This window comes from Zalophus californianus, chromosome 8 (genome assembly GCF_009762305.2).
Source record: "Zalophus californianus isolate mZalCal1 chromosome 8, mZalCal1.pri.v2, whole genome shotgun sequence".
Classification (NCBI taxonomy): Eukaryota; Metazoa; Chordata; class Mammalia; order Carnivora; family Otariidae; genus Zalophus; species Zalophus californianus.
Window position 1 is genome coordinate 23,863,144 of NC_045602.1, and position 18,782 is coordinate 23,881,925.

At 55.9% G+C, this 18,782-nt stretch overlaps 1 protein-coding gene across 2 annotated transcripts in view; it reads left to right on the forward strand.

The window, feature by feature from the left end:
- Positions 1 to 325: 325 nt before the first annotated feature.
- TOGARAM2 (TOG array regulator of axonemal microtubules 2) overlaps positions 326 to 18,782 on the forward strand; it is a 50,829-nt gene continuing 32,372 nt past the window's right edge. For both annotated transcript variants that reach the window (XR_003524672.2, XM_027622283.2), the window contains exons 1-7: positions 326 to 461; positions 5,662 to 5,811; positions 8,824 to 8,962; positions 11,129 to 11,242; positions 12,768 to 13,049; positions 15,832 to 16,043; positions 17,073 to 17,257. Coding sequence is in view for 1 of the 2 variants with exons in the window: in XM_027622283.2 (XP_027478084.2) it covers positions 8,935 to 8,962; positions 11,129 to 11,242; positions 12,768 to 13,049; positions 15,832 to 16,043; positions 17,073 to 17,257 (821 nt within the window). In the remaining variant the exon portion in view is untranslated. The remainder of the gene's footprint in view (positions 462 to 5,661; positions 5,812 to 8,823; positions 8,963 to 11,128; positions 11,243 to 12,767; positions 13,050 to 15,831; positions 16,044 to 17,072; positions 17,258 to 18,782) is intronic.

Below are 18,782 nucleotides of genomic sequence, written 5' to 3' on the forward strand. Positions count from 1 at the left end.
AAGCCAGGGGTTCATTGCCAACGGCATCCTTGCCCCAAGCCCGCCACACACTCCCTTGCTGTGGGCACTGCACAGTGGGGGCCAGCTGGCTCTCACCGGCAGCCCCACGGGACCGGTTGGCCACTTGGGAGGGCCCCGCGCCTGGGAGGGCCCCGCCTGGCAGGGCCCCAGAGGAAGTGAGGCCAAGGGGAAATGTCTCCTGGCTCCCTCTGTCCCTCCTGCAGGAGCTATGGGCTCTTTCCGAGCAGTCGTTGCTATGCAGCCTTGTTTATGCAAGGAGAGCCTGGCAGAGGCCAGCAGCACACGCACAGCAGGGCCGGGAGCCTGTTTAACAGCCTGGGGCCGGTCAGGCCCGGGGCCACCTCGTCCTTGCCCATCCAGGCCCATGGGCCACATGGTCCGCGGAGAGATGCCAGAGCCTGGATTCCTCCAGTGACAGGGGTTGGCCTCTGGACAGAGAGGTAAGGGGGATGTGCAGGGGGGAAGGGAACGGGAGGAGGGCCAGCCTGCCTGGAGTCCTCGGAGGGATGTGGAGGAGCTGAGCTGGAGCAAGTACAAAGGGCTCCGAGGGATGGAGGCCTTGGGACTGTGGGGCGGTCCCTTCCTCTCTCCGGAGCCTGCTGCTCTCTGAGCCTGCGAGCTGAGGAGGGGGGCTGCGCTCTCCTCCTGGCCATTGCCTCCAGCAGAGCTCCCTGTTTGGGGCTAAGCTGCACTCCCTGGGGGTGCTGAGGGATGAGGAAGGCTCTGTGTCAGGGGTGCTGGGGCGCAGGCCTTGGACAGGCTGGAAGAAGCAGGATTCAGGCCGCTCTGCCTGCTGCGAGGCCTGGGTGCTCCCACTCCCTGCACTCCTGCGTCCGGGTTTCAGTTCGGGCTCCACCTCTTACTGGCGGTGCCGACTTAGGCTCTTTTCATTCTGAGCCTCAGTTTCCTTGCCTGTGAGGTGGGGGTTAAGTGACGTTTCCCTTGGGGCTGCTCGTGAAGGGTTGAGATGGTAAGGAGAGAGAGGAGTGTGTTGGTCCCTGTGCTCAACAAAAGTTAACTTTTGTTGGTGCCATTATTATTATAGCGGAGATGATCGTGTTCCCTTCCAGAGCAGATTTGGGGCTCCTGAGACAAGGGTTTTGTGAACCACCTCTCCAGGACAAGGGCTCACATTGGCTGGGGACCTCGAAGGGCTGATGTTTCCTCCAGAGCCCTGAAAGGGACTCTAGGGCCTGTGCTGGGTGGGGGCATTGCTGTGGAGAGTCCTGGAGCACGGTGGTGCCCAGCCCCACCCAGGCGGGCCATGGAGGGGTGTAGCCAGGCGGGTCCTTTCTAACCCCAGGCTGGCCAGCTCAGCCCCTGCAACCTTGGCCTAGTCGACTTGAAGGAAGGGGAATGTTGTGGGAGCAAGTGACGGGGAGGGGTCAGATTGAGCTCAGGAGGGACCTACTTCAAGGTCACCCATTGCCCCCAGTGCCACCTGAAAGGAACCTGACTTGGCTCACTGGCATGATTAGAAGTTTATTACTTGTTTTATACTCAACCTCTTGACGACAGAAAGATGTATAAAACTTACCAACTGTTCAAAGTAGAATTTTAAAGTCAATGTGTAGCCCCCACTGCCCAGGGCAGGAAAGAGATGCCCTCTAGGGCAGCCCCCAGGTGCCTCCCTCACCGGACCCTTCCTATCACAGCTGCCTCCCTGCCCCCGAGGGTTGACCACACTCCTCATTTCCCCTGGCTTTTCCATAAAGTCTTACCATCTTTGTGTGCATGTCTAAGCTGCTGAATTTTGTCTTTGAAATTCATACAAACAGAATGGCAGCCTTTGGAGTCTTCTGTGCCTAGCTTCTCTCAGTAAACGTTGCACTGCGGAGTCACCCATGGTGCTGAGTGGAGTGGTGTTGAGTGGTTTTGTTCATTTTCTTTGCTGTGCAATATTCCATGGCATGAATACCCATAACTTTTTCTCCAGTTTCCTGCTGGGCATTGGGATTATTTCCGGATTTGGGCCACTGCCAACAGAGCTCTATGAACATTCTTGTACTTCTGTCTTGGTTCACAGCATGCAAGGTTTTCTCGAGGGTAGACGCCTAGGAGCGGTCTTGCTGGGCATAGGGCTTGCATGTCTTTAACTTTAGTAGATGAGCCAGACCACTTTCCCATGTGGCCGTGCCCTCGTTCCCCTCGCCAGCCCTGCGTCGGAGGCCTGGCTGCTCGGCGTCTCACCAATACTTGGTGTCATCCAGAGTCCTCCAAAGACTTGGCAATCTTTGCAGACTGGCGACAGGGACAGCGGTCTGACTAATTTGCATTTCCCAGATCAGCAGGGGGTCAGGGCCTGTCTTGCCTTTCTTCCTCCTGGCTTTCCTCCATCTTGGGGAGGCCCCTTTTTCCCCTGGTCTCCCTGCTCAGCCCCCTCATCATGCTGTTTGCCGACCTCCATTTTCCTCTCTGCCCTCCAGGCCCCTCTGTCCCTAGGCCCCATTCTCTTTCTTAGGGGACAGTCACTCATCTGTGTTATTCCCTTGCCATCGAGCTTGGAGCAGCAGTCCCGGGCTCCCGTCTGGAGGTCTGAGATTTCCACTGGATCTATGCTTCAAAACCTCTGGATTTTGGCCCTCCTTGCCTCCCTTCCTGGGCCTTGGCTTTCCCTTCAATAAAATAAGGACAGAAGAAATGGCCCTCCACAGAAGCCCTTTCTGTTTTCCAGGCCAAACCTGGCGTATGTCCTGGAGAGGCACTTGGAAGACTCTAGCTTTTGGTCTGGCAGAGTCAGCTTTCGCCTGGGGCCATTGGGAAAGGACAGAGCTGGTGGTCTGAAGCCTGCTGAGCTTCTTACAGGGAGACCTTTGTCAAGAGCCATTTCCTGGGACAGGACAGGCATGTAGACGCTAGGCATGGCCAGCACAAGTTTGCTGAGATGCTGATTGGAAGAGGTGTTTCTTTCTTCTCAGCCCCTCTGGTCCTCTCGCACCTGTAAAGTGCTCACACAGTGCAGTTTGATGACCAGAGCTCCAGCTCCTGGGCAGGGGTCCCCAAGCAGGGAAACCTATGCATAAAGCCTTCCTGGGGCAGTGGACCGGGCCTCTCTGTGTGTCAGACTCCAGGCCCAGGATCAAGCTCTTGGACAACTCAGCCCTTGATGGTGTAAATGTCAGGGTGGATGCAGCAGAAGACTTCCAAGGACTAGCCAGGAGCTGTGTGATTTCAGGAAGGATTGACACAATGGCACCCAGCCCCACCAGGAAACGTGGTCCCCGGGAACACGTTGTCATGGCTTTGGCCAGGCCCTGCAGTCTGAGGCACTGCCCTGCCCACTGCTGAGGTGCCCATTTTCGGGGAGGCCTGGGTGGGAGGTGGGAGAGGGGGAGGAGGGAGCTGGGGACTCTGCCAGCCGGTGGCCAGGGGTATGGCCATCACGGTACGCTTTGGCTCTTGAAGGCCCTGGGTATGTCCTGTAGCCTCGCCAGGCCCCACATTAACCCCTCAGTTACCAGCCAGGAGACTAGCTAACCTTCGGGGTCTCTTACAGCTGAAAAGTCAGAGACAGAGGAAGCAGATGAAGTCTCCTCTTGGCCCCACCATGTGAAGCTTTGTTGAATTACTAGCACATGTTCTGATTTCGAATTTATATTTGCATCAAGATGATACACAAAAGTGGGGCAGGCTCAGAAGATTTTGAATTTTGGAAATTTATGGATATGTCACATACCATTTTCACTAGGGCCACGACTGCTCATCCAGTGCCTTGGTGTGAGTTAGAAAAAGACACCTCTTTGTCAAGGCACTTTACTTCTATGCATCAGAAAAGGGCAATAAATGTGCAAATCTGTAGTGTCTGCAGTGTGAATGATATCTCTTTAATTATGATGCCTTGTGCAGTGCCCAACCTGAACAATCACACAAGGCGGCTGTGCTGGTCACTTGCTGTCATTGTTTTCCAAACAGAGCTTAAGTAAAACTTTTTCTCAACCAGGGGCCTTCCCATGTCTTCTAGACCAATGATTCTCACATCAGAATTCCTGGGAGGTGGGGGGCTGTTTTGAATGTCACAGCCCTAGACATAGAGGCAGCTCTCTCCTTCCTCCCCCAACACACACACACACACTGGACTATTGCAAATGGAAGGCCACCTTCCTCAGCTGTGATGGGAATAAAAATGGTTCGAGAAGTTCTGCTTTGGGCTCTTGAGCATGAGATCCACCCTGTCCCGGAAAGTCATTAAGATGCAGGTGCTAACCGTCTCCTTAACAGACTCTGTTCTGGTAAGAAGGGCTCTCTTGGAGCATTTCCCAGCAAGGTGATACCTGAGCTGTTCTTCTAAGGGTCCTGCCCCAGCCTGTCTGCTGCCTCCTGCTCGCCCCGGAAAACTTCCGCAACGAAGGTCATCTGCCAGGCGGCACCTCATTCCGCCATCCAGCCTCAACCAGGCCTCTGGAGCTTCTTGCCCCAAAAGCTTTCAAAAAGGATATTGTCCCTCTTCTCGCACATCTCAACACACACACTGAAATTGTTATTAAAGAATAATATTAATAGGCCCCACTTGTTGAGTTCTCGCTTAGGGGCCAGATGATTTGAGATGCTTTTTGTATTTTATTGACTATGCTCAGTAACCTTGTGAGAAAGGCATTATCATTTCCCTTTTGCAGTTAAACGGAAGCTCAGGTTTAGTAACGTGTTGCGTGTGAAGTCTCGCAGCTGGTAGGTGATGGAATTTAATGCAGGGCTGTTGGCCACCGGGCAGTACTGTGTTCTTCTGCTTCGAGCAGCAGAGAACGTCAGCCCCGATGCCTCCACTGGCCAGCTCGGTGACCTCCATCCAGCTACTTAACCTCTCTGAGCCCCAGTCTTCTTAGGCATAAAATGAGGACAATAACATATGCCTTGTTGCTCTATTTCAAAAGCTAAATGGCATGATGTGTGGCAGCACCTAGCACCGTGCCTGGTGCAAAGCAGCGTGGAACTAAGAAATGTTAGTTCCCTTCCTTCGTTTCTTCTCAACAAGACTGTCTATAATTTCGACATTTGGGGCTATAATTTTGATTTCTTCATTCATGTGTGCTGCAAGCAGTCATGGAGCTCTTACTATGTGCCAGGTACTGTGTTTGGCACTTTGTATTTCTTTACAGTCCCATAGGCCTGCTAGCTGAAGCACATCCTGCTGTCTGGAGCACAGAAGGTTCCCGTAGCATTGACCCCACCTGATCCCAATTATGGCAGGGAGGTGGCATCTGCAGTCAGAGGGTGTAGCTCCAGAGCTGGTGAAGAGGCTCTGGAAGGGGGCACTTATGGTTGGTGGGGGGCATGTCATCTATGAACTGTCTTCCTACTGGCCTGCATGCCAGTCACTGCTGGAGCCAGGAGCCTGAGTGGGGGGCCCTGGGCACCTCTCCTGGGGGGTCTGGTGGGTGTGGGGATCAGTCTCCTGGTTTTGGTGGTTTTGGTAGCTCCTGGCTACCAGCGTCAGGAGTCAGATAATGCCATTTCCTCTCTTCAAAAGCTCTTTAGAATTCCCTTCCCTCCCCACACGGGCTCTCCACCTTCTCAGCCTCGGGTCCTTCTGCCAAACCCCAACCCCACAGCCTGTTTCTTCCTCCATGCCTCTACTCAGACTGTTTTGTCAGCCTGCAAGGCCTTTCCTGTTTCCCTCGCCATCTAGACTCTGCTTCCTTCCAGGCCCAGCGAGGATGATGCTCTCCTGTGGTGGGTCTCCAGGCGCCTAGTCAGACAGCTCTGCAGGTCTCCCCTGTGCCCGTCTCCACCCAGGACCCCCTGCGCTCTGCCTGGTGTCACGGTGGGCATTCGTTTCACAGGATAGCATCCCAGGTAAGAACTGCAGGAGGGCCCGGCCCGGCCGGTTTGAGCCTCTGACTCTACGGACATGTCTGTCTCCTCCACGTGAGGGGCACCCATGGCACCCGGTCTGTCTTGTAGGGACGGAGGGCTGGCCCCTCATAACTTTAAAGACGGCACGTGGGCGGGGGCAGGGAGAGGAAGAGTCCGCACCTGATCTTACTATCTACCAGCAAAGGTGCTGAATTCTTTTTGCACTTCACTTAATCCCAACCAAACCCTTGGATAGGACATTTTTTTCAGATGAGGAAACCAAAGCTCAGAGGAATTAGGGTTAATATGAGTGGGGCAGGTGGGAAGGGTGCCCATCTGAGGCCTCTCTTCAGAGAGAAGATGTTTCTGCAGGGGACATTTTTGGGCTCAAAACCTAGGTTTGTTCACTCTGCCATCTTTGCCCCATTCCCCTTCTCTACCCATCTTGACAGGGCACCGCTGTTCCCACCCGGCACGTCTGAGGAGGCACAAACTCTGACTTCCTGGAACCCATGTCCTCGGAGGCCTCTAAAAGGAGGAGTGGGTAGTGTCATGGCCCCACAAGGGATGCTACATGTGTGGCAGCCCCTGGGAGGGGGGGCAGGTGGGGCTGCATCTCAGGATCGGGGGCCCATCCCCTCCGGGGCCTCTCTGCAGCCACAGGGGTGACTGGGATCTTGTCCCTGGGGCTGACGTTCTTTACTGGGCCAGTTCTAGCTTTATTTCCTTTCCACTCGAAACCTGAGTCCCTTCCGTCACCTTGTTCATTCCCGTGGCGCCAGTCGCCATGGAGCCTCTGTAGTCATAGCTTTAGTGGAAGGAGTGGACAGCGGTCAGTTACCTTGGGCCACTCCACTCCCGAAGCTGGAAAACCAAGGCCAAGGGTGGAGGAGCCAGCTACCTTGGGCAGAGCCTCAGGGAGTGAGGACAGAATCCTGGTCCCCAGAACCCACTGGCTACTAGCCCTTTAGGTCAGGGGTTGGCTGTTCCAATAGGGAACAGTCACTCCTCAGTGCCCAGAGCAGAACAGTGCCAGGGGCACATGGGGGCTCAGTGGATTGTGTCTTGGGGGTCAGGTGCTAAGTCCGGTTGATGCTAAACCCCAAACTTCTATCTATCCACATTGGGGCTGGAATTTCTGATCTTGGTTTTTAGAGTTTGTACATGGATTTTTAAGTTCCTACCAGGTCGTGGGCCTCCATGATTTCCCTGGGGAGGTGCCGCCCATTGTTCTCACGTAGGACATAAGACGTGGTTGTTTGTCCATTTGCAGCTGTGGCCACCTCCCCTTGGGCAGGTGCCTAGGAGGTCCTGCACGCAGACCCTGAGGGCCTGCCTAAGGGGTCAAACGTGTTGACACAGTCAGGAGCAGGCCCAAGAGGGGGTCTGCCTGCTGGGCTGCCCTGGCAAGCTAAGAGAAAGAAACCAAACAGATCCCCGTGGCTTGCTCCCTAGAAGACTCTAATTCAGTAGGGGCCAGAGGTGGGGCCTTGGAATCTGTCATTTTTATCAGTTCCCAGGTGATTCTGATCCACAGCCACAGTTGAGAACAAGGGCTGTAGCTAAGTATCACTTCTCTGCATATAATTCGCATAGAAAGCCAACGCTCTGGTTAGATATGGTAGCAGCAGTCTGTGGGTCCTGCAGCTCTCACTGTCTACAAAGCCTGGACTCTAGCTTGTTTGCTTTAATTCAGCTGTGGATGGTGTGTCCCTGCCTGGAACATTCCTGCTGGGCTTTGCTGGCAGCTGCCTTGCCAATCTCTTGAGTCTCTTTGCCAGCTCACTGGGGCGAGGGGCGGGGTGTTGAGACCTGTGGAATAGTCTTCCACCACCTTGCTCGGGAGAAGTACTGTGTCTCACCGACATCCCCTTGTGGCCAAATACTTATCCTAGTAGTCAGCACATAGGGAGTTGTGAGGAAAATTCTCCTCGGACAGAGAACCTGAGTGCTTGAGGACGTAAGCAGAGAGACCAGGCAAAGGCTGGGCTGGAACCTCTGTTGGGGCCAGAAGTGTTGCTAGGAGCTGCTCTGCCTTCTGGGGCCGGGGTGGGGATGATGGCAGGCTGGCTTCCAGACGGAAGGCAGGTTTTCTCAGTTTCTGAGTTGGGATATGCTGCTCAGCAAAAGGAAGTTGGCATTGCATCTTGCCCTGTCCCCAGATGATATCCCAAGCGAGCTACTCCAGAGTAGAGACTGGGAGATGTGGCCTTTACCCCTGATTTTGTCACTGATCGGCTCTGGCCATCCACCTCCCCATCTGTCATAGTGAAAATGGATCACCTTTGTCTCGGCAAAGACTATAAATCTGTGTGAAGTTGCAGAGTCTGTGGTGAGACCCTTGTCACATGGAAAGAGAATGAAGTTAGGTCCTGAGCAAGAGCCGATGACTGACCCCAGAGGTTTAAGGGGGACCAAGAAGAGGCTTGACGTGGTCAAGCAGTTGGCCACAGGACAATGAAATGACTCTCTGACAGGGTCAGAAGTGTATGGCTTGGTGGGCATGTGGACCAAGAACTTCATGCAGATAGAGCCTGGCATATCCGAGAGAAAACTAGAGAGCTGGTTTCTGGGGAGAGACCCTGCCACATACCCGAGTGATAAGCAAGAGTCACAAAGCTCGACATTCGTCAGGAGCTTCCAGGGCAGCGGGCAGAGAAAATGGGATTCTGAAGAAAATAGAAACTAAAGGAGAAAGAAGGTGTCAGACTCAGCCTTGATCAGTTCCACCTTACCCGGAGACCCTAAGGTGTCCTTGTCAAAGCCACAGGTGAAACAGCTTTAGTGGGCTTGGTGACACTCTTCATCTACAGCTCTGCTCACAGTGGTACAGCCTTGGCACCTGCAAAACTTCGAGCGTCTCGGAGAGGCAGGATGTCAGAAAAGGGGTGTCCTTTGATCCAGCAGCAGATTTCCTCACTCCGAGAATACCTGGGCTCCTGATGGACTTCCTGCAAAGTCACTTAAAAAGTGTTACTTGTACTGACATCGCTCTGCCGCTCCCTACCGTAGGACCCTGGATGTTACAGGCTGCCGCCTTCTGGATACCCCAGGACTGTGCTCACAGCCCAGAAGTAGCTGCTGCCTCTGGACAACCTCCCAGGCACCTTCTCCACCCAGGGCATGAGCACCCATGATGCTGTCCCCCCAGGTAAAGGGCTGCACTTGGCCTGGGAGATGGAGCCAGGCAGGTGGCCATGCCTTTCCACCCTGGCCCAGCTCCCTGCTGGCTGATGCTGGCCCTCCATGCTCAGCTTGCTGTCTGGGGGCTCCCGGGCCCAGGGAAAGGCTCAGAGTATTCTAGAAAGTCAGCTGAGCTTTACCTCCCTTCTCCGTGCTGGTGGGCTGGCTGAGGAGCTGGCCTGTTTTGTGGTCAGAGGACATGGGGCTGGGCCCTCGGACAGCGGCGTCTCCATCTCTTCAGCGGACAGAGCAGGAGAAGGGGGGGAACAGTGTGGCTAGCTCAGGGTCAGGAGATGGCGTTACAGGCCTGATGCTCTTCCTCTGGGAGCCAGCTGTGTGAACCTCCGTTTCCTCTGGAGAGTGAGGGGATCCACAGGTTCTGCCACAGAGGGAAGGGGTGCTGAATGGTGGAGAGCTGCTTTTCCCTGGTGGGGTTGGAGCCGAGGCCCCGGGATGACAGAGTAGTTCAGGACACAGGTCATTACCTAGGGGCAGAGCACCCTGGGGCTTTGATATATTAATGTGAGGACAACTGCATAATTTAATGCCACATCAGATCCTGCCGGACATTAGATTCTTAGAGGGAAGTGGGGAGTGCTGAAAGCTTAAGAAAAACCTAGAAATCTAGAAATAGAATGAAGGTGTGACCGTATGAACCCCTAATCCTGTCCACCTCCTTTGTTTTACTGATCTGGGGATCGAGACTCAGAGAGGCTAACTTATTTCCCCAAGGTCACACAGCTGACAGAAACAGGAGGGGAACAGACTCCTGACTCCTGGTCTGGAGGCCTTCCACCCTGGGAGTGGGTGTGCTGGGTCGCCCCTGGGTGGAGGCTTCTCCAGGTGGTGGGTTAGGGCCCCAGGGATAGTCCTGAGGTGGCCTCGGATGGGGAGCCATGGGGGTGTTGGACCAGCGATTCAGCTTGCTAACATTCAAGTGCCTCCTGAGCACGGGTCCTGCAAAGACAAATAGGATAAAGTCCCTGTGCCAGGATGTGAAGGGTGGGGTGGGGGGAGGCCAGGAGGGGGAGGGCGGGGTAGGGTATGCCTGGGCGGCTGCAGGGGCACAGAGGAGAGGCCAGGAGAGGGGAGGGTGGGGTGGGGTATGCCTGGACGGCTGCAGGGGCACAAAGGAGAGGCCAGGAGGGGGGAGGGTGGGGTGGGGTATGTCTGGGCGGCTGCAGGGGCGCAGAGGAGAGGCCAGGAGAGGGGAGGGTGGGGTGGGGTATGCCTGGGCGGCTGCAGGGGCACAGAAGAGAGGCAAGGAGAGGGGAGGGTGGGATGGGGTATGCTTGGGCGGCTGCAGGGGCGCAGAGGAGAGGCAAGGCTTCTCAGCGTAGTGGGTGCTTAGCCGAGGCTCCCCCTCTCCCCTCCCAGGGAGTCCTGACTCTCAGCTCAGGCCCCCCCCAGCCCCCCTCCCGCTGGGCTCCTGGGCCCCACACTGTCACTGCTGGTTACTCATGGTCTCTCCCAGCAGCCTTCAGGTCTCACCAGGGACTGGGGAACAGGGTCCCTGACAGGCAGCGTTCGATAAATATCCACGGTTAGGGATCAATCAAATCAATTTGCTGAGCCGGGGAGGTTTAGGAGAAGACGAAGGGTCAGTGTGGGACACGCTGATGAGGGGCTGGAGGACTCCCAGGGGAGGGTTGTTGGGCAGGTAATTGGATGCTCCGCTCTGCCCCCGTGGGGCGAGGTCAGGGCCAAAGCCACAGGTCAAGGGGTTACCGCATGAGGGTGACAATCACAGGCACGGCAGTGAGGAGTAGCCCACGAGAGGTGCAAAGGACAGAGGCGGGGTGGGGGTGTGTGTGGAGGAGGGGGAGCCCGTGAAGGAGGCTAAGAAGGTGTGGGGTAGCCGGGTGGGGGTGCAGGGGCTGGAGCAAAGTCGGATGGAGAAGGCGTGCGAGTGTGAGAGGTGGGGGAGCCGGGCCGAGAGGACTGGGAAGAGGGGGTGGTGGGATTCGGTGGGGAGTGTAGTCCCCTGGCCTGCTGGGTGCGGGGTGGCGGGCCCCCTCTCTGTGGGCCAGGCTCTGGTTTGGGGATGGGCTGCAGAGACCCCGAGAGCGAGAGTGCTGCGGCAGCCTGTTCCCCAGTCCTGGTCTCAGTGGACTTCCTGTGCTTCTGTCCCCAGCCAAGGTTCTGGCTCCCGTGGCCGTGTACTGTGGGAGTGTCCCTCGGACCAGTGCTGGGCCCCGCGCGCTCCCGGGCAGGAGAAGTGACTCCGAGCTCCAGACTTACGGAGAAGGTGAGGTTGGTGGGACTTGGCCTGCTGACTGGTCACACCAAATGGCCTTCCAGTGCCCTCAGTGGCCTCTCTGGGGACTGGGGGCAGAGAATCGGGGTTCCACCGGCAGCTGCCCAATCAGGGCCGGGGACCAGCGAGCAGAGCTTGGGCCCCCTCCTGGAGAGAGGATGTGAGTTGATTTAGATGCCTGGCTGTGTCCTCCAGCTCTTGGCACTGGCCACTTTTACTGTGGTCCCTGCTGAAAATGCCCTTTGGTCTTAGGTGGGTCCTTTCAGTTCTGTGCCTCCGGGGATGGAGGTGCACAGAGGGCTGCCCCAGGAACAAGGAAGTGGGGATCTCAGCACGCCCCTCACTCTCATCAGAACCCAGGGAAAGCCGCCGTGAGCCCCGGGAAGACAGGGTCTGCTGCCCCTCGCTTGGGGGTCCGGGTGGGCGGTCAGCAGCCAGGGTGGTGGTGGGGACGGGGGCCCCGCTAGTGGGACAGCTGCTCATGTTATTTTCAGGACAGCCATTCTGGTTCTCGGCCACTCTCTGCTCTAACTTCCAGCTGCAGACCCTCTTCTCTGCAGAGCCCCAGTTCCCATGTTTGCGAGGGAGAACATGATTGTTCTAGCTACTTGCCCTCTTTCAGGCTACTCCCCTTACAGGCCTGTGGCCGGCACCTAGGCCAGCTTTTGCTGGGCCTGGTGCTGCCCAGGATCTGTGGCCTCTTCTGTGGGCCTTGTGGCTTAGGTCAAGGCCCTCCAAAAAGGCTATGTGTGTGGCAGAGATTCTAAAAGCTGGTCTCTGTATTTGTTTTCCCTGGCCCTTCCGTGGTCTAGGCTCCTGCAAGGCCCAGTTCAAACATCACCACTTTATGAAGGCTTTCCAGATCCTTCTCTTCCTCCTCTATGTGCACAAAGCATTTTGTTGATATCTCTCTTATGGCACATCTCCCAGTTTACCTTGTAATGAACCCACTTAGGGATAAATCTTCTTTCTCTAATAGCTTGAAAGTCCTTTTGTGGCAAAGACTGTGTCTTACCCATCTCTGGATCTCCACTGCCTGGACTGCTTGGCACATAGGAGATGCCCTCTGAATGTTTATTGAATGAGTGGTTGGATAAGCTGGTGTCTGCATGGAAGCATGATTGGTTCTGAGTCACCTGAACTCTTTTCAATCTGCATTTGGTATTGTCAAGTGTACTGAATGGATTGGTAGGGATCCTGGAGATTGCTGGATGGTGGTCCCTGGACAGAAGGCCTTCCCTAAGTATATACGCCCTCATGTCTGTGCTGTCATTGGGCTGCATATCGACTCCCTTGTTCTTCCCTTGAGTAGCTCATGACACATCTTGTTAAGGTTAGGCTTCCCAGATACTGTTGAATGAATGAATTGACCCAAGGAGCGATGGTAACAACAAATGATCGGGATTCATGGGGCAGAGCCGGACTGTTCTAAGGAACCAGCACCGAAGAGTTCACTGGTACCTGGTGCCACCATGGGTGCTGTGTGCCCAGCCACTCTCGCCTCTGTCTCCCTCAGCCTCCCTCCAGCCAACTCCGAGTGTCCTGCTAGAGAAGCCGCTGCAGCTCTTGAGTGGACACGGGGACCCCAGAGGCCTCAAGTTGGATGCCCCCCTGAAGGGCTGGCCCGCCAGGAATGGCCACCCCAGGAGCCTTGCGGCCCTGTCTCTGGGGTCCAAACCCCTGGCACCCTTCTCCTCTCTGGAGTCTGAGGCCAACAGTGTGGCCCGGGACACCACCCAGATCAAGGACAAGCTCAAGAAAAGGAGGCTTTCAGAGGGCTTGGCGGCATCCTCCCGAGGTGAGCACTGGGCCCTGCCCACCTGCCTCTCACCCACCCTGAGGCCAGGGACTCAGGCTACCTGGCTGTGAGGATCAGTAGGTGTCCGGCTGGCAGCCGGGTTCTCTGCAAGCTGGTCAGGACGCACCCACCCAGGGCACTGTGAGCCGCCTGCCTGGGAATGCACCTCCTGCCTGGGCTCTGCAGCGGCCTCCCAACTAACCTGCCCTTTCCCACCCTTGCCGCCTTCTCCTCCTTCTAGTCTTCTCTCCAGGGGGATCCTTCCAAATTGCCAATCTGATCATATTCTCCCTCCCGCTCCCACCAACGATGCTTAGAACCACCCCGTAGTTTTTGGATGTGCTTAGAGTAAGCTCCTGAACAGTCCCTGTGTGTGAGGCTGACTGCCCTCGCCCTGTGCCTGCACCACACTCTCCCCTGCTCTCCGCTCACTCTCTCCCCTGCTCTCTGCTGTCAGATACACTGACCCTCCAGTCCTGGAGCAGGTGGGCTCTCTCTGGCCTCAGGCTCTGACAGGCTGCTCCCCCCACCTCCGGAATCCTTTCCTCACGGGGCTACCATTCATCCTTCCTGCTTGGCTCAGAAGCCTTCCTCAGAGAGGTCTCCTCCACTCCCCAGTCGGCATCCATCCCAGGGACCCTCTCTAATAATGCCCTCCAGTTTTCTCTCTTACCTCTCTCTGTAGAGCTGTGTACTTACACATCTGTGTACTTACTTGTGTGATTATTTGTTTCACATGTGAATTTTGCACTCGGTGGTATTCTTGACGAGGGCAGGCAGGGAGTCCTCAGTGCAAGGCAGAGTTGCCTGGCAAGGGAGATTCTCCAGAAATGTTTGTTGAATAGATGAGCAAAGAATTGAACAGCGAGCACTTTATATTTCTCTCTCATCTGCGTGGTGGGCAAACCAGAAGAACAGGCCAGGTTCCAATCTTAGCCCTGACACTGGCTGGCTCTGGGACTTTGGGCAAGTCAGTCACCCCTTCACCCTCAGTTTCGCCTCAGTGTAATGGGGATACTAATACTTCTGTGTGCCTGAGAGTTTGATGCAAACATCGTACACAGAATTCTCAGCACCCGGCATTGTGGGTAGCACTTAATAAATTCTCATTTCCTTTTCTCTCTCCTCTTCTCCTGGACTCATCACTGGGTCCTTTTTTAGCTCAGTGAATGCTTGAGTAACACAAGGAATAAGGAGCCTCGAAGTCTTAGGAAGGAAGGGGACATCCTCTTCACTGAGCAAGATGCTCCCCCTGCTGAGGTCTCCCCGGGGCTGACGGTGCCCAGGATGATGCAGGGGAGCCCCTGTAAGGAGTCCCCCTGTGGCTGGACAGTATGGACGCAGCAGGTGGGGGCTTGGAGTGCTGGAGAAGCTTGCTTAGAATTTCCAAGTGGTGCAACTTCTGGAGTTGCCAGACCAGTGACTCCCTCCCCAAGAGGTCTGAAGTCTTTTTCTAGACATGTCCTCTCTTTGTACAAACTTCTAGTACAGGAGAAAAAGAACAGGAGTTGTTCTACGCAAGGTACGAATGGGATGTGATCTTGACTTAGCAGGTCCCTCAGCAGGTGTGGCGGGATGGGGATCTCTGGCCCCCTGAGCAGGGCTGGGCCTGCCCTCTGCATCCTGGATGGAGGCTGTGTTGGCCTCTCTGTATCAGCTCCCAAATGGAGCCCAAGGCAGGTACCGTCGCCACCTGGCTTGTGACCCCTTCGTGCCTCCCTCCCCTCAGCACACCGACAGGACTGACGACAAGGCAAAGCAGAGCCAGGCTGGGCAGAGGAGCAGAGAAGCTCTTCTGATGCGACCACTTTGATGTAGCTGGAACAAAATGGCCTTTGAGAGTTAAATGCTAAGTTTTTTTCACCACCACCACCACCAGTAGTTGCAAAGATAATCCTGAGCTCTTTACTGTGGGGATGGCAGGAGGCATGTTGCTGTTCCTGATGGGGTGGGGCGGAGGCAGGGAGGATGCCTGTTGGGCACAGAAGTTACTCAGAAAAGAGCTAAAAGTGGGAGTGGTCTGCTTTCAGATGAGGTCAGGGTGTCTCCTGTGTCGAAACAGCAGTACCCACACATCATTAACTGAAAAGGAAGGGGGGACAGAAGTAATTTATGGGCACCTGCCACGTGCCCGGGACTTTCTTGGCATTTTACAGAAGTCCCTGAATTTTTGGATAACCCCGTGATGTAACTATGTTCAGTTTACAGATGAGCTAATGGGGATTCAGAGACTTGCCCAAGGTCCCACAGCTTCTAGCCAGGACTGGAGTCCGCTGTCCTGACTCCTGGTCTAGTACTGGTGTGTTTCCCGTCCTGCCCAGGCTGCCTCCGAATTTTATTTTTTTTTTATTTTTTCTAAAGATTTTATTTATTTATTTGAGAGAGAGAGAGAGAATGAGAGATAGAGAGCACGAGAGGGAAGAGGGACAGAGGGAGAAGCAGACTCCCTGCTGAGCAGGGAGCCCGACGTGGGACTCGATCCCGGGACTCCAGGATCATGACCTGAGCCGAAGGCAGTCGCTTAACCAACTGAGCCACCCAGGTGCTCCTGCCTCCGAATTTTAAATGGGTGACTTTGATTGGCCCTTTTTACCAAAGTTTATAGGAATGGGCACGGTCCGCTTGCTCAGCCTAGTGGTGGGGGTGGGCCGGGGTGGATCTCCTTCTGCTCTCACAGTCTCAGCCTCCCCTGGAACCGATGGCCCTGTTGCCAGTATCTGAATTCCCCCCATTCCCAATGCTCCAGGGACTAACTTATTCCTCACCCCCACCCCCTGCACAGTCTCCCTGGATCCTGTGGGAGGCCCCAAAGGAGTTCCTCTGAGGAGCACCATCCCCCGGGCCACTTCTCAGAGGCTGCTGAGGGCGCCCAGGCCAATGCCTCCCATCCAGAGCATCCCCCCCACCCCTGAGGCTGGCGGAGCCAAGGAGAAGGGCCTAGACCCACCTGGGAGCAGTCAGGGTCCCCAGGAGCTGAGACCCGGAGCCCAGGAGGTAAGGTGGCTTGACTGTTCTGAGTTTTGCCTCTCCTTCCTTCTGTCTTTGATTCTACTCTTTTTTTTTTTTTTTTTAAGATTTTATTTATTTATTTGAGAGAGAGAGTGCATGAGCTGGGGGAGAGGCAGAGGGAGAGGGAGAAGCAGACTCCCCGCTGAGCAAGGAGCCCGATGCGGGACTGGATCCCAGGACCCCGGGATCATGACCTGAGCCGAAGGCAGATGCTTAACTGACTGAGCCACCCAGGCGCCCCTCTTTGTTCCCATTCTTTACCACCCCCCCCATTCCTGAGCCCTGAGCTTCTCTGGAGGTGTGTGAAGGGCTGCCCTCAAGGATAGGGGTAGCACTGGGGGGGCATCTTCCCTGCAGCATCCAAAACCTCCAGTGCCAGGGCGGAGCTCTGGGGGCCTGGGCACGATCTGGCTGGCTGCCCCAGAGGTGCTGAGCACAGGCTGTGTGACCACCGGCCCTACACTTGGGGATCCCTAGGCCTTCTCTGGTCTAAACGTTCCAGAGTTCCTGATGCTTCTGACCATCCCTATCACAGGCAAGGGCGTGCGGCAGAGGGGAAAGGTGGCTGGGCTGAAACTCAGGAGATTTGGGCTCTGGTTTCCACTCTGCCCCTCACTGGCTGTGTGACCTTGGGCCAGTCACCCTCCTCTCTGGGCCTAGTTTGCACATCTATAAAAAGAAGGTATTAGACCAGACGTTTTTGAAGATCCCTTTCAGCTCTGATGTTGTAGGAGTTTCTGAAATGAGAAGAATAGAAAAACAAATAATAATAACAAAAAGAGAGTAGGGATGAGGGGGGTACCCCGCAGCAGGTCTTCTGTCTTGGAGTGGTAAGGAAACAGTGAGCTTTCTGGGGGTGGTCCCAGGGTGGTGTGGCTGGGAAGAAAAACCAGAGGCCACTTCCCAGCACTGCCTACCACCCCAGGTGGCTGCTGATAAAAGGGACCACCCTGTGTGAGGGGCCTGGGAGGTGAGCCTCCAGAACCTTCCCTCAACCTCCGCTCCCGGGTGCAGATCTCCAGACAATACCTGCATTGCAATGACAAGAAGATGCACAAGTCACTGGGAGGCGTTGTGACCCCGCCCATCCCGAAGGCCGCCGTGTCTGCTGGGGCCTCCTCCTCTACGGCTGGCCCCCTTCCCAGCTGCTTGCCTCTCGGCCAGGGTGTCCTGACGGGCCTGAGGGTCCCCCGCACGCGGTAAGCAGCCCTCTCTCCAGCTGGCCCTCTGAGATCCGAGATCTGCTGAGCCTCCAGTGCCAGGGAGGAGCTCTGGGGGCCTGGGCACGTGAAGGGCCTGGCTCACCCATGAGCCACAGACCTGGGGACCTCACAGAGCTGATCCTTGAGCCCAGCGGGCTGGGCGTCTGCGCTTAGTAGACAGTGTCTCAGCCTCCATAGTCCACCAGTTTGCTGATGTCTGTGGTTGTTGCAGTGATGAATGAAATAGGAGCTCTATTCCCGGTAGCTCTTTGTTATTATGTATTTTCTTAACTAATGGATACTAAAAATACAAGCATTATCCGGTATCTGTAGGGAAGTGGGAGGGAGTGGTCCACAAAAGCTTTGGATGTAAAAAGGGGTCTTTATACACAAAAATGTTTGGGAATCAGGGGAGGTAGAGGGTTGCTGTGTTGTAATGAATCTGGATTTATGGCTCTCAAGTGGGACAGACGGAACTCTTCAGATGTCCCAGAACATCCCCATGGTCAGTCCAAACTGATGTCGGAGCAGGTGTGTGTGTGTGTGTGTGTGTGTGAGAGAGAGAGAGAGAGAGAGACAGAGAGACAGAGGCAGACAGAGGGAGAATGACAGAGGCCTCCCTTCTCGCATCCCTGTGGGGCCTGCTGTACTGCGTTCTGCCATTTCTCTCATGTTCCTCACCTCTCCGTCTCCCATGCTGCCTCCCTGCCCATCTGTACCCACGTCCACCTCCTCCCCAGCCCCGGTGGAGTGTGGGCCTGCTCCTGGATCTGAATGCCCGCTCCGTCGACCTGTGCTCCGTCGACCTGTGCTTCCTCACGCCAGGCCCTTCCTCCCCTCAGTGGCGGTGCTGGTGGCTGGAGGGACTCTCTGGCCCCAGACCAGTGGCCTTCACTCCACCCTCCTTGCTCTCGACTTCACATCCTGTGAGGGACTGACGTCCACGTCCTTCCCCTTCCTTGCCCTCCTGACTTGAACCCTGCTCCCTGACCTCCTGTGGCAGGACCTTCTAGGCAGTGTCCCCTGCGCCCTTCTTCGTCCACCTCTTAGACGTGGCTGTTCCTGCAGTTTGGTCCTGGCCGTTTGTGCCCAGCTACTTGTTCTCCCCTGGGGGAGTCCTGTCTGTGCTGGCAGCTTCCAGGGATGGGCGGCTCCCTCATTCCCTCATCCCCCGCTCTGCCCCAAGGTCTCCCTAGAGTTGGGCTCCGCGTTTCCATCCTCCTGGTGGGCATCCCCGGTGTCCTCATGGCCGATGCCGATCCGGCGTCAGAGGGAGGGAGGGAGGCTGTGCCACCATCATGGCCACACTGACGGGCCACCTCACGTTGCCCCAAACCCCCTCCCTCCCACGACCTCCCGACTCCCACCAGGGTGCGGGCATTCTCTTCCATCTTCCAATTTCGGCATCATCTTCGGCTCTTGCTCCTGTGGCCCCTTGTCCTAGCAGATTGCCACATCCCATTGGGTCTTCCGTAAACAAGAGAAAGTATGAAGGCTGCCACCCTCTCTTGCCCCTGCCTGT